A 14,592-nucleotide genomic window follows, 5' to 3' on the forward strand; every position below is an offset into this window, starting at 1 on the left:
TGAAATACTGTAGTGTCATTCAGGAGCGTTTGGATGGCCATCTGATCCATGTCGACCGTCATCAGTATGTTACTACCGAGTTCGAAAACGCGAAAGAGCATATCTGCAACCGGTTCCACATCTCCGTTGGTCAGGAGCGTCGTGCGCGCCTTGGTAATGTGCTGCATGAGTTTCTTGGACGAGTAGCCGAGTAAGGTCGACGTGTCGTTCGGGAGCGTGGGCACGTATTTATCGCCATCTCTCCTGTAAGACACGTTACAGATCCCATAAGCAAGGAAGTCGTGCGTCGCTTCAAGACGTTCGCCGAATGGCGACTTCGCACCAGAGCCACGCCTCGAGACTTTGCCTATGCCGGCCTAGAATATTGCGCTGACCGGAAACACATCTACTGTCGGCACTGCAAATTTCAAGTCGCCGAACAGGACTGGGAGACGCTCACGTTTCACCCGATGGACCTTCACCGCCGAATGCCGTGCAAGTTTCTCGAGCAGTACAGGGACCCGCGGCTGAACGTAGCAAAGGTCGTGTCCGTCTTGCCGAGCTACTCTCACCCGGTCTACAAGAGATACGTCGACGAGAAGATTCGAGCCAAGACCTTTCACGATGTTCGAGGCCCTGCGTTCGCCAAGGCCGGCTTTTTCTGCTCGCACGACGACGAGCAGGGCTACCTCTCCCGCGAACAGATAGTGACCCGCATAATCGTTTGTTTCTACTGCGGGGTGCAAGTATTTTCGATCCTCGACTGCGAAGAAGACGATCCGTGGCTGCTACACGCCCGCAGGTCCCCCAATTGCGTGTTTCTACGAGTGAACAAGACCTATTACTACGTGCACGATGCAGTCGAAAAGTTTTACAGGAGCGAGATGTACTGGGCGTCTCACTTTCCCGAGATCGACGATCTCGTCAAGGACCCAAAGTTCCGCAACAGGACTATGAGTACTCTGTACACGGCCAACCTGACGCATCCCTTGAACGTATCGGCGATGGTGAGTGCCATTCGGAGCAGCAAGGCGACTCCGTTGGGCAGTCACACTCTGTTTGAAGGCTGTCGGTAGGTGGGGTAACTTTGTGATAGATAGCGCGATCAGTGATACGCACTATTCCGCTATAAAGTCACGAGACGAATCAACTAAGAGGTGCATCGTAAGCACGAAGGCTCCGGCTAACATTGCCTACTTGCCGTGCGGACACTGCGTGTCGTGTTTCGACTGCACCATATTATTCAAACATTGCAAGGCCTGTAGACTCAAAATCGACTTTATTTCTAGAGTCTACTTTGCTTAAGAACATGTCTTTCTACTGGAGACTGTTCGACCACGACCCGACTGTGGCCAAGGTGATGTCCGACTTTAAAACTTTTGCGACGTGGCCTTTGCGCAACAGTACCCCCACACCCAAGGACTTTGCCATGGCAGGACTCGCCTACGATCCGGAGAAGCGGATTCTCAGCTGCTCGATGTGCCAGCAAAAGACTCAACTCTCTACTATCGTGGCCTCGGACGAAACACTTCCCCAAGGACTGCACGAATCCGACTGTGACGCACCGCTACGCACGCTGAGTCCAGACGTCTCGGCGGTGGTGACCGAACGAGCGCTTGCCTTTAGGCCCGAGCTTCAGACTTACACTGCGAGGTTCGCCTCCTTCGACGCTCGGCCGAAAGAAGAAGACGTCTTTGACGTGGATTACATGGCATCTGCGGGATTTTATTACCTGACCGATCGGACCGTGGAATGCTTTTGTTGCGGACTTCGGTTGCTTTCGTGGGAAGCCGACTACGACGACCCAGTCGAGGAACACGCCAAGTACAACCCTCGCTGCCCCTATCTTCGATTGTGCGCGAGCGTAACCTACATCAAGGAGGTGTCCGACGTGTATAGAAATAGCGATTTATTTTGGTTGCTAGAATATACCAAGGACATTGAGTGTGTCTCAAACAAATACAGCCTAGACTTTATAACAGCATTGGCCACTTCCAAGTTTGATCTTTCCTGTCCGAACAAGCTAAAGTCCTTTCTCGAAAACAGCGATTCTTTTTCGGCGGTGAGCATAGGACGTCCGTATCCCACGCGCATCGACAAGACGAGCATTTCCATGAAGCGGTCCGATCCGTCCACGACGATTTGCGTCGTCTGCATGAACTGTCCGGTGTGTATAGTTACTTTGCCCTGTGCCCACGCCGCCTTATGTTTAAATTGTCTATTTCCAATGATTTACAATTCGAGAGAGCAATCTATTTGTACTGGCACTAGTGTAGTGTGCATGCAAAAGAACGATTCGTGACTCAAAAATATAAGCACGCGAAATATTTATTTTAAAGCATAACTCAGTCGTCTTCTTCGCCCATTGAGTCTTCTCCTTCATCGTAGTTGAAGGTGTTTAGGACGATCGGACCCAGCATTCTGTCGTCGTCCGATTCGAGATATTCGTCGGCGTCACTGTCGTAGTCGTCACTGTAGCCGTCGTCACCGTCACCGTCGTCACTGTCGAGGTCTTGGTACTCGATGTCACCCACAACACCGTCCACACCTTCGATAACGTCTAGGTCGGTTGGCGCAATGTTTCTTAGTGACGGAGACACTGTGCTAGAAATACACAAAGTGTATTCACCAAGGTAGACGTCCTTGTTGGGGACGTCTCTAGCGGTGAGTAGTCAGTCTTCGATGCACGTTGAGAAATTGGTGAAGCGTTTCTCGGCGTATAAATCCGAGTCCGGTCATGCAGAGGCTCCGTATGCCAACGTCGATGATCCTCTTTTCTGCGAGATACATCAAGGCTTCGTCGTCTAGGTGATAGCACGATCCCATCTGCAAGTGAGTCAAATTAGGTAGACCGTCCGCTAAGCACTTTACAGAGTCGTTGGTCAAGCCGGGTGCGTGACGTAGGAGCAAAGTCTTGATGTTCGGGTAGAAACGAACCAAATCACTGACGTGGCGGTCTCGCAGCATTGGATAGTGCACCAACTCCAAGAATGTGATGTGCGTAGGAAAGCTTCTTAATATTGAAATTTCGGTATACGCACTGTGAATTTGCCCTTCCACGTTGTCCCAAGCGTAGCCCTCTTCTTCGTGGTATATACTAAGCACCACTGTTTTCCAATCCACCACGCTTGACACTCTGGACTGAGCGAACACTTGTACGCAGGTGTCGGCCAGCGGGAGAGATGGGGACCTGTCTAGTCGAGCCATTGTCGCTTTGGGTTATAGGGTAGTAGTCGTGTCGTGTCGTGATGTCGGGGGAGAGGGTAGGGTTAGCTTTGCTGTAAGCGTAGTACGTGCGAGTACATATATATATATATATACCCTCACTCGCTATCTGAAAACGGAGATAACGTTTCGCTACAAAAAACAAAATCGTACATTTCCTGACTCAACTGATTCGAAGCGCAAAAGACAAAGTGCGTCACGTTATCTTTAGAGGCGAAGAGTTCCGTCGTTATCACCAAGATAGCGTATATAGATTCGTTGTTCTGCAATATCACTCGAAGGACAGCTCGACTGGCGTTTCTTATTCCAGTCAGACACAAACTCTTGAGTCGACGCAAAGGAGCCAGATGAATCAATCCCTCGTTCCTGATACGGCCACCGTTGTTGCTGATTTGAAGATGTTCGAGAGATTGAGCGTAGGTCGCCAAGTATTGTGGAGCAGAGTTTGACAATAGGGGGGCGTTCCTCAGGAGTATGGTCTTGAGGTGCGTATACGTACAAACAATGTACAACAATTGTGCGTCCTCCAAGGTCGGATAGTCGACAAGGTCCAAAACGGTCAGAGCGTTCGCGGACACATGAGAAAGTTTACAAATTTCGGAGAACAGGACGACCCTCTCTCGTTCAAACTCTTCCTCATTTGAGTCTTCCGAATAAACGTTGGCCACTACTCTGCTCCAGTCGAAGGTTCGCGATTGATCAAACTTGGTGGCCTCGCGAAACACTTTGGACACGCTGGATGCTACTCCGGTCATGTTCTACGTTTGTCGACGCGCTTCGGCAGGCGCGCGTATATATACGTACGTTTTGTGTATGTAGAAAAATAAAGCCTCTCGAATGATTGTTTGTTTATTTCAAAAAAGACACGAACTAGACGTTGCGCAAAGCTCGCATAATGTGATCGCTTTCGGTGTAGTATCTCTTGTACTTGTAGCGCCTGATCTCGTCACTGACGTCGTCGTCACCGTCGTCACCGTCTTCAGCGTCGTCGTCGCTATCCACGTTGCGCTCAGCGTAGTCGTCGTCCGAATTTCCGTGAAACTTGGGCTCATTATTATTATTATTATTTGTCTCGTACACCGTCCGTCTGGTACGCAGAGTCGATTTGTAGCGGCCTCCGCCGGTCGAATGGAAGAAGCTATCCGTGGACGGACCCAGCGGTCTCTTTTCCCAGTCGTCCACGATCCTGTAGTTGGGGCGAATGGAAACGCGATACTTGAATTCCTTTCGCACGTTGTCGCGCGCGTTTGGACGAAACTTTGCACCAGACTCTCGGTGCACGATGTTGTCGGAATAATACGTGTCGTGCGTGGGCAAGTTTGTAAAGTCGCCGTTTATTGTCCTATACAACTCGCCTAGCTCGACCATGTCGTAGGCCACGACTATGGTTTCCAGAAAGGACGGCGGTGGGTCGCGAATCACGTCGATCCACTGCCCCACCTTGATCGAGCGGCTGGTGACCACGTCGTGAAACTTGCTAGATATCTTGTCAATGTTTACGTTCACCAAGACTCCCGAAACGTAGGGCGAATGATTATCTCCGGTGGTCCTACCGACTTTGGTTTCCAACAGGGCTGCGCCGTCGCTTCTCGCTTTAAATACGGTATAGAACGAGTTAGATCGAATAGCCTTGGCCGTTTCGGCGTACTCCCTTCCGCACATGACGTCGCCCTTCTTGTTACGCACGGGCACTATCGAGTACATGTCATTCAACACGTGAACTGGAAATTGACTGACGAAAATTGGGGCGCTGCGCTTGTGCATCTTAAAGACCTGAAAGTCTCTGATCACGTCGTTGGCACGCTTTATGAGACGGTTCTTGTCCGACCGCAACCCCTCGTGAGCGCTCGTGAGAGACCTGAGCAGGCTCGGCGGGAGTTGGTCGAAAGAATAATCCACGCGCACTTGATACATTTTTTTATTACACGGGATACATGTACTTGGAGTCGCTGCTGGCGTTTCTGGACATTGTTCGCCTACCGACACTGACGCTGCGACCGAGTCGGCCTCGGTTGATGGAAATGCTACGGCTCCTCCTGTTGCCGACGCTGCGACTCCTCTTCCTTCCTCTTCTTCGACCCGAGGAGAGAACGCTCCTACTCCTACTCCTCCGCCGCGCGACGCTTCCGCTCCTGCTCCTCCGCCGCGCGACGCTTCCGCTCCTGCTCCTAGTCCTCCGCCGCGCGACGCTCTTGCTACGACTCCTCCTCGTTCTTTGACTCGATGGTCGAATCCTGTCGAGGATCGCGTGAGTTATCAGCGCGTGTCTGGCTCGATTGATCGGACATGACGCCGGCAGTCGGTGTTTGCGAGCAAAGGCCTGAATTAGTTTCCCCAATAAAAGTTTCAGGTAGGTTGGACTCTTTCCTCGTTTAACCCGCATGGAGCCGAGAATGCGCCTTTGATCTTCCTTGGTGAAATGTTCGAGGCGATACGGCTTTCTCGTATCGAGTCTACGACTGTTCCTGTTGCATCTCGAACACTTTGTTCTGGCGGTTCGTTTCGAGAAACCGCACTTGGAAAATTTGACCATTTTTATTTACTCGTTAAAAGCCATGCCTCTCAACAGAGCCTCGACATTTTCTGGAACGCGCGTCGGAAGACGCTCTTTGTTCTTGAGTTTGTTCACGTAAGAAGAGACCTTGACGGCGATGGCGTTTTCGCGAAACGTTGTCGAAAGCGGGTGCTTGGTGACAGAGTTGTGGGTGGCGACTCCCTTTTCAAAGTGTTCGCGGACGTCGCGGTGTATCTCTCTAAACTTGTAGCGTTTGGCCAGAACGTTTGTCGGGTACTGCGATATGTCGTACTGACGCTGCTTACAGTATTGTACGATCGCCTTTCTCAGAAGAAGGTTATTTAGCTGAGTCTTCAATTTCGGATTAGGAGTAAAGGACTTTTCAATTTCCAATCGCACGTCTGTCGGTAGACTACTAATGTCCGGGACTTTTGTCAGGGAATAAAATCCCTCACCCGTCTTCTTTGTCCGGCGGGCGCCGGTCCGTCGACGCTTATTCTTCATTCTCTCGAAACGAACGAACCTGGATATGTTTTCAAACAGAGCGTCTCATAGGGCTCTCGTAGGTTTTTTTTGCTCGTCGTCCATGATCATTCGGATGGCCGTTTGAATCCGCAAGTATCGCAACACGTCGCCCGTGTACAGGTGTTGATGTGGTTTATAAACGACGGCAGTGCGTTCCCAAATGTCTTCACCAATCACAAAGTCCTCGATGAATTTCCTCAATATTTTTTTCTGCGAGTCCGATTCCATCATTTTTATAATTGTAGTATCGAGGGCCCTCCCTCGTAATCCATCACCGCATCACACAACGCTCGAGCGTTCAAGTCGCGATCTCTGGACAGTTCCTCGGCCAGGCTCGGTTCTCGTCCATACTTTTCTTTAAATTCGACTCGCCACTGCCGCTTGCAGATTTGCTTCTCCACGATGTCGACCCGTTCGTAGCACTCGACGTAGATTTTGTTGTCTTTCAACACGACGTTCATGACCCTGTAGTCGTCTCGGCGCAGCACAAAATTTATAAACTCGATCACGTTGCGAAAGGCCACGTTCACCCTGGTCATGCGCTTAACTGCCACGAGCGCCTTGTAGAGGAATTCGCGTTGGCGCACCGCGCCGAGTTCCTCAAAGGCGCGTTCGAGTTTGTAGGCAAAACCCTGATCTACCGTGTAATGGTTTAAGGTCTCGATCGTCATAGGGCCCAAGATTTCTCTAAACTGTCGCCTGATGGCTTCCACCTTGTCCGCGTTACTTTCGGCCAGTTCAAAATTGTATTGCGGAACGTGAAACAGCGTCACGCCGGAATACCTGGGCGTTTCTATAGCGCTCGATGCCGGTGACTCCATCATTCCGTATTCTTCGTTTGTAAACAACATTGCGCGGTCAGAGGCGTTGATTGTTTATTATAATCTGAGGAATGACATAACCTTTGTCCAAGAGTCGCTTTATCGTCGGGTGTAAATTACGTTCGTGTTCCGGATCGAGAATGGTTCTCTGTCCTCTACGCGTCATGTTGCGTTCGCCAATCTCTATTACGCCGCCGACGCGAACTCTATTGGGATCGTCCACAAATTCCTCGTACTCGACGACCGGTAGTTGTCCCGCCTGCTGCTGTTCTTCTCCTCGATGTACGAGTATGGGATAGGACATGTCGCCTGCCTGGGCCCTACCGACCGCCAACGTGTTGGATTTACCGGCACCGCGGCCTCCCCTACTACCTCGCCGAGCTCTGGGTGGCATTTATTATTTGACCGCTACGATGTGTGCATTGTACCTATCTAGCAAGTCGCGTATCTTGACGTACAATTTGGAATGACCGGTGGTATTTTTCCCGTACACCAAACTCAGGTAGGACGTAAGGGTTCGTTCCAGGAGGGTGCAGTTGAAGACGTTTTCGTCCAAACCGGTCAGGTCGGAGGCTATTCGCTTGGCCACGTTGCTCGGCTCGATTTTTATGTCTCTGCCGTACACGGCCACGTCTTTGCTCAACAGAGTGCCCACGCATTTGTCGCTCAACTTGGTGAAGGCTCCGTTGGCGAGGACAAAGTTGTAAAGCGGCTCGTACGTGCCCATTGGTTCCGAAGGGTCGGCAGGAACGACGCCGCTGAGGTCTCTGTAGGCCAAAGCCATGCGGGCCAATTTAAGCGTGTCCAGGAGGAGCTCCACGCGGTTATTGTCGCCCAGTAGATAGTTTTTTACGTACGCGTTCAGGAAGGTAGGCCGCGGGTAGTCGTACGGCGCGTACACGTACGTCATACAGTCCCTGACCATGTCTTCGACGTTCCCCGCCTCGCCAAAGTCGAACGCCGATCGAAAGTAGCTTTCGAGGACGGTATAGGTGGCCTTCTCCACGCTCTTTAGGATGTTGGAGCACAGGCGCATCTGGCCTCCGGTGCACACGTCGATGTAGGTCTGGCTAACCGTTACGTCGGTCGAGTAGAGTAGATAGTGAGCCATGATCATGGCCCAGTCTTCGGCCACCATGGGGTTCCAGTCGCGGGCCGCCAGCGGATTTAGTACCTTGTCGTTCGTACCGTAGTACAGAGTCAGGATGCCGTTGATTTGCACCTGGCTACCAATGTACTCCACCTTTCGAAAGACGGGAAAGAAGCTCTTGAGGTACTCGCCCAGCGACTTTTCGCTCGTGTACCAATCGTAGACCAGTCTCTCGTCGTAACCGGCGTCCAAGACGATCTCACCAAACTCGTTGATGCCTTCCGTCCTGTCTACCGTCCGTTCGTTCTGCATCGACGTAAACACGAGCTTGTTCTTGAAGGTGCTGTCGTAGGGCGTGCACGAGTGCTTCGGGATGCCACTCTCTTCGTGAGAGACCCACATGAGTGTCAGGTACTTTGCGACGACGGCGCAAAACACTTCGTACACGTAACCCTTGATGGAAGCAAACGAGTAGACGGCGTCCTCGCTCAGGTGCATGTGGGGGGCACCCGCTTTGCGCACAATGTTGTGGATGCAGGGCAGGGCCTCTTCTGGGTTTGTTTCCACCGCGTTCTTCAGCGTGTTCACTATGCTCGAACTGACAGACACGTCAGGGATCTGAACGTGCAGACTGTACGGGAGTCCCATCGGATCGTCCATCTCGAGATTCGAAAAGAGGTTGCATTTCACCAGACACGCGTTATACGCGGCCAGCACTTTGCAAACGTAGAGCAAATAGCCGCGCAGAGCGCACGCTTTGCCGTCTCGTTCGGAACGGAGCCCGAGGTAACCGTTTATTCCGTCGTACATGCTGCACTTTGCGTTACCGAACACGATCGGAAGACGAAGCTTGACTGGCACCCTCGTCGGCCCGCCTGCGCCCAGATCGTCGAGCAGCGCGGAACGTCCGCCCGACGTCAGAACGCTCTTGAAGGGGAAGCTCCACTCGTCGTTGTAGTCGTAGAGCCACTTTATAGCGGCAAACACCCTGATCCACCCCCAGGCAGACGTCGTGGTCTTGACGTCCAGTGGCGAGACACGCGAGTCTTCTCCGGCGTGCCTGGCGAGCGGAAGGTGCGGAAACAGGGTCACGTTGAGCACGTCTCGTTGCGTTCGCGTGACGAGCCGCATGAAATTCACTTTGGGAAGATACTCGTACTTGTGCAGAAAGGCGCACCACGAGAAGGGCATGTCGCAGTTTGCGCAAACGAGGGTGCCCGCCGTCTGCGTGACCTTGTTAAAGTAGCAGTAGAGACAGCCCACCGGGTGCAGACAAGGGTAGGCAAACACCGTGGCGTCATACTTTCCGTCGCAAAATACGCACGTGTGCCAGTCTCCCTCGCCGCCGACGTGCGAGCTCCAGTGCCAGTTTGAGTCTATGGAAACTTTGGACAGGTGATTCATCGTGTCCGTTATCATGTCCATCTCCCTGATGGTACCGTCGTAGACGACGGGGTGCGGGTCGTCTTCGCTGTAGCCGAGAAACTCGCCACCGCCACCTTGCACGATCCTCGGGTTGTTGTCGGACACAAAGGCGACGAGCTGCTTGATGCGGTCCGTCTCCCGATTGGAACGACGTATGCCCTGCGCGTGTTTCTGTATGGCGTTGGGCAGGTAGGCGCCAACGGCTGTGTAATTGCGGTGCTCGTACGTCATGCATGTGAAACACAGTTTGGAGCCCGAGTTGTGACGGGCGGTGACCGGCGCGTAGAGGCAGCGGTCGCAAGACGCGGGCCATTCCACGACGGTGGGCACATAGGCCAGATACAACTTCTTGTCTATCACGTTATACTCGGCCGGAATTCTGTTGAGGACCTTTCGCACGAGGGCCTTCATGTTTTTTCTGGCGTAGTCAATCATCTCGTAGTTGTACTGAGCGGCGTCTCGTATCTGCGTCGACAATGGGCAGTGCGGCGTGTAGTTTGAAATGGGCAGGCGAAATAGTTCTTCCGATGCCTCGACGTCGCGCTGATCGCAGCGCTGATGCTCGTGGAGCTTTTGCAGCTCCACGAGCATCGATTCCATGTACGGGTTCGGATAGGTAGCGTGCATGTTTAGGTTGCTCACGTCTTTGCGAATGGACGGTTCTTCGGATTCCGGGTCTACCGCCACCGTCTTTACGCTGCACGACATCCTGTTGGTGTCGTCTTCGTTGACGCCTTCGGGATAGTGAATGTATGCCGTGGTCGTCATGCCTCGCGAGGTTTGGTGGTGGCGGCGGCAGACAATATTTTTAAATATGCAGAAAGAACGCTCTTTGTAAAGATGCCATCCGTGCTTTGCAGTTGCGAATCTATCGAGATTAGCAGTTTGGACACGAAATTACGCACGCACGTCTCCAGACGCGGCTGGTACTTTGTCGATACCCCATCGTTTGGCGACTGCGGCGCCCTGACGAGGAGGCGGTCTACACTAAAATTGTCTAGGTGAGGCTCGAGGTGCGCGATGGTTCCGTCGCAGACGCTCTCCAAGTCATCTATTCGCTTTCTCAAATCGTTTATTTCTCTCCTATAAAGTTCCAAGTCTCGGTCTTGGCGCAGAATGTCGGATACATTGAAGGTTTTATTTCCCAATCGCACGTAGTCCTCTACGAAAGGCGCAATCGCACCTTCCTCGTCCGCCAAGTAGGCTTCGCGGCGTTCCAACTTGTGGGCACCCTGGCGGCTCCCAAGCCAAGTTGCCCGACTGCGAGGCTCAAGCCGAACTTTTCCCGCGTGGCGGCGACGTCACGCCAGCCACGCGTAACCTTCGAGAGGCCAGAGAAAATCTCGACGTCGCCCGGGTACTGCAGGCTGAACAGTACAACCGGGGGCGACGTGACTTGCAGTTCGAGGTGGGAGATTTTGTACTCCGGCGTACTCACCCACTGAGTGACGCCGCTCGAGGCTTCGCAGCCTCCCTCGCCAACAGGTGGGAAGGTCCGTTTCGCGTGCGTGAAAAGTGCTCGCCACTCACTTACAAACTAGTTAACTGTGAGTCTAGTGAGGAAACCGGACCTGTTCATGTCACCGACCTTAAACGATTTTTTCAAGCAGAAGACGAAGATTCCTCGCAGGACCGGAACGACACTGACGGCAGTCCCGTTCCGGAAACCCCCTTGTCTCCACCAAGGCGGCGGTATAACCTGCGACGTCGGTGACACCAAAGAGAGAGGAACTTTTTTTTTTGTCTCCTTGGCCTCTTTCGCATTTTGGGGGTAGTTTTCTACTTCCACGGATCTGCCCCTTTTTCAAGAGAGGGGGAGAAGATTGTGTGCCCACCTCAGATCCGTTATTTCAAACTTTCTGGAAGGGGTCCGAAAATAACGTCAGGCTCAGCCCTCAACTGAGTCCCATGTCGTCTGCTTCCATGTTTTCTACGAAGCTGACTCATGGACAAAACCGTCGCCACACCCGCCATCTGAACGACACGGCGGCCGGTCTCATCGTGGACCGCGGCCACCCTCTACAGGACCACGGGCAAAGCAGCCACCTGGTGGAGCCCTGATCCCGAACAAGCGACAAGCTGGAGCTGACCGAGCCGCCGCGCTCGTCAGCAGCCGCCGCGCTCGTCCAGCAGGCGCCGGCCGGACTTACAACGTCAGTCCGCCCAACAGCGCCATCCACCCCCTGACGCCCACAACGTCTCCGTCATCGACATGCCGGACGAAGCTTGAGGGGGGGGGGAAGTGTGGGCACCCTGGCGGCTCCCAAGCCAAGTTGCCCGACTGCGAGGCTCAAGCCGAACTTTTCCCGCGTGGCGGCGACGTCACGCCAGCCACGCGCACATCGGATGCGCCGCCTTGATAAGGCAGATCAGAGGCGGCGCACGGAGAGTCGCTGCCTGGACTCCGGCAGCGCCGGTAGCAATGTTAATCGTCTTGTCCACGTCCCATTAAATGTAGTTTCTTGTTGTTGAAACCGTTGGCTCCGTGTTATTCCTCCGGGTCGGGTATGCAGCAAGGCAAACCGACCACAAACTTTACCGGGATCCATTCGTCGTTGTCGTCGTCGACGACCATACTACTTCTCTGCCTCTTAGCGGACAGTGTCTCGAGATAGCGTCGATGTAGCAGGTCCCTCGCCCTAATCAAGTTGTTGTACATCATAGTTTCTCCGACTGACACGGGCGCGTCCACCTTGCGAGCCAGGATCTGAAGGGCGTCGATAATTTTTTGAGGAGACAGCGAAGCGTCGGGGTGTGCCTCGGCAAAGTCCAGAATCTCCTGGACCACGCGCAGCGAATCGTCCCACTCGTTTCGCAGGCGAACGGCCTCGGCGTGCCTCTTGATGTAGTCCAGGAGTGCGTGTTTGTACAAGTTTTCTCTGTTTACGGGACACGTCATTTTTTTTTCCTCTCTATCAACAGACCTCGAATATGGCCCGGATGTCGTAGCGTAACTTCTTGCTGCCTCGAACGCTGTCGGAGGAGTCGACGGCGTACTGCCGCTGTCCCAGCCGACTTCCTCGAACAAAGTTCATTTCCAAGTCGGACAGGTTCAGGGCCGGAGGCAGCGCCGCGTGATCCGGATAGAAATCGCCGACTCCTTCACCGCTCCTCCTCCTGAGAAACTTCCAATAGGTCTTGTTGTAAATGGACGCGTCGCCGCTGTCGTAGACGGCGTACGCGTTGAGTCTACCGTCCGCCACGCATCTCACCTCGTGGCGCACGACTGTGTTTACGTCCACGTCTCGAATGTCCGTCGAGTACGAGGCGTCTCCGTTGGTCAGGTAGAGGCTGTAGTCTCTAAAATTGCCCACGACGTTCTTGCCGTACTGCATGCACTTGCGCAGGTTCTCGTCCTTTTCCAGCTCGGACGCAAAGCCTAGGATGCTACCAGAGATGTACGCGTTGCCCAGAAACCACCAGCTAGGCACCGCCCCTTTTGACGTGAGAACGCGGAGCGGAGTGGTGAACGTGTTTCTGTCCGAGTACGAGAGGCCTCGCTTCACTTCGTTCAGGGTGTTTATCACGCTCCAGACAGAAAAGATGCCGTTCAAAAGGCAAAACTCGGCTCCGTGCTGTCCGCGCTTGGATATTGGCCCGCCGGCGATCCGGCCAAAGACTTGGGCGTTCATGGTCCTGTAGCCAATCTCAAACACGTACGCCATGTTATGTTCGTGCGTGCCGACTAAAACGGGAACCGGCTCGTCTCTCTCCGTGCGCCTCACCATCGTTTCGCGCGTGGTTCGCGGAACGAGGTTGCTATGATCCATCGAAAGGCGGTAGAGAGCAATCTTGCTCAGGCCGTCGAGCCAGGCCGAAGGCCCCAGGTACTTGACCAACGGACTGGCGGCCGTTCTATCGTCGCTCTGTCTAACAAACTTGCGGTATATGCCGCCGCCGATGGCACCGGCGTACCTGTTTTGTGCCATTGAACGACGCATGACGCAGTGCGGATACACGAAGCGCAAGTCGTCTCGAATGGCGGTCTGAATAAAGTTTGCCAACGGATTCGGCGACGTCGCTATGGTTAGTTTGCCGGCGGCCACGGCAGCGAGTACGTTGTACAGCTCGTCGAGGCTATAGTAGACCGTTTTTAAGAGCGGCTTGTGTTTGTCGTCGGGCCCCACTATCGTAGTAAACAGGGGCTTTACCGACCCCACGTACACGTTGCCGTCGGGAGTCTTTTGAAACTGAGAGGAACCGGATAGGTGTTCCACTTCCGAATTTGCCACTTGGGTGAAAGCGTCGGTCACCATGGTTGTCCAGTAGTGGGTCAATTTGACGGACAGATCGTCGTTCTGTATGCCCGACGGTTGATCCGGAGCCCCGACAAAGTCCTCGTTCAGACATTTGCGTATAATTTGCGCGACGACGTTGTATGACAGCATTTTTATTAAATAAAATGGAGACGTTTCCCACTTTTTCGGCCTTCCTACACAACCTGGCCAACGTGTACTGGGCCGGCTGCTCGCCCTCCAATTCGCTCAGGATCCCCAAAGACTGGTTAACGGCTTTCTCGTCGACGCCAACCAACTACGTTTTGGCACTGGGCGAGCCGTCGACCACCGTCCAATCGCGAGACGTAGGCACGACCGGTGTGCTTCCCAAGTCAGACTTTCTCAAGGCGGAGGAAAATCGTGCCGGTGGAAATGCGAATAACCTGTCGATAGTGGTGGTGGACGGCGTTCAGTACGACGCCAGGGAAAAGCATTACGTGAGACTCCAGCGAGTTTACGGCGAACTGAGCGAGAGCGCACCGACCCTGCCGCCTGGAAAAGGCTTCTCCGTCCTGATGGACCCGAGCACCAACCTGCCCGTGCTCTCGACGCTCAACACGGTGGACCGGATGCTCTGGGCCCTGATCGTGCGCAACGCCGCGAGCTACCACCACTACAACGCACCCGACATGTGGGGCGGACTGCCCGCTGAATACTACGACAGCGATTCAAAGAGACTCGCATACGCCAACATGATCAACCAGACCTTTGGCACAATCACCAATGTGCAGGAGC

General features: G+C 53.6%; 2 protein-coding genes across 2 annotated transcripts; both read left to right on the forward strand.

Moving 5' to 3' along the window:
- The first annotated feature begins 467 nt into the window (after positions 1 to 467).
- Positions 468 to 1,284, forward strand: LOC121834197 (death-associated inhibitor of apoptosis 1-like). The gene is made up of 2 exons (XM_042287941.1): positions 468 to 1,051; positions 1,137 to 1,284. Exons 1-2 carry the CDS (start codon positions 468 to 470, stop codon positions 1,282 to 1,284), a joined length of 732 nt encoding a protein of 243 aa, XP_042143875.1.
- A 4-nt stretch (positions 1,285 to 1,288) lies between these two features.
- LOC121834198 (baculoviral IAP repeat-containing protein 7-B-like) lies at positions 1,289 to 2,281 on the forward strand. Its single transcript, XM_042287942.1, has one exon. The coding sequence runs from the start codon at positions 1,289 to 1,291 to the stop codon at positions 2,279 to 2,281; it is 993 nt and encodes a 330-aa protein (XP_042143876.1).
- The last annotated feature ends 12,311 nt before the right edge of the window (positions 2,282 to 14,592 follow it).

This window comes from Ixodes scapularis, unplaced genomic scaffold (genome assembly GCF_016920785.2).
Source record: "Ixodes scapularis isolate PalLabHiFi unplaced genomic scaffold, ASM1692078v2 ptg000597l_1___fragment_1__unscaffolded, whole genome shotgun sequence".
Lineage (NCBI taxonomy): Eukaryota > Metazoa > Arthropoda > Arachnida > Ixodida > Ixodidae > Ixodes > Ixodes scapularis.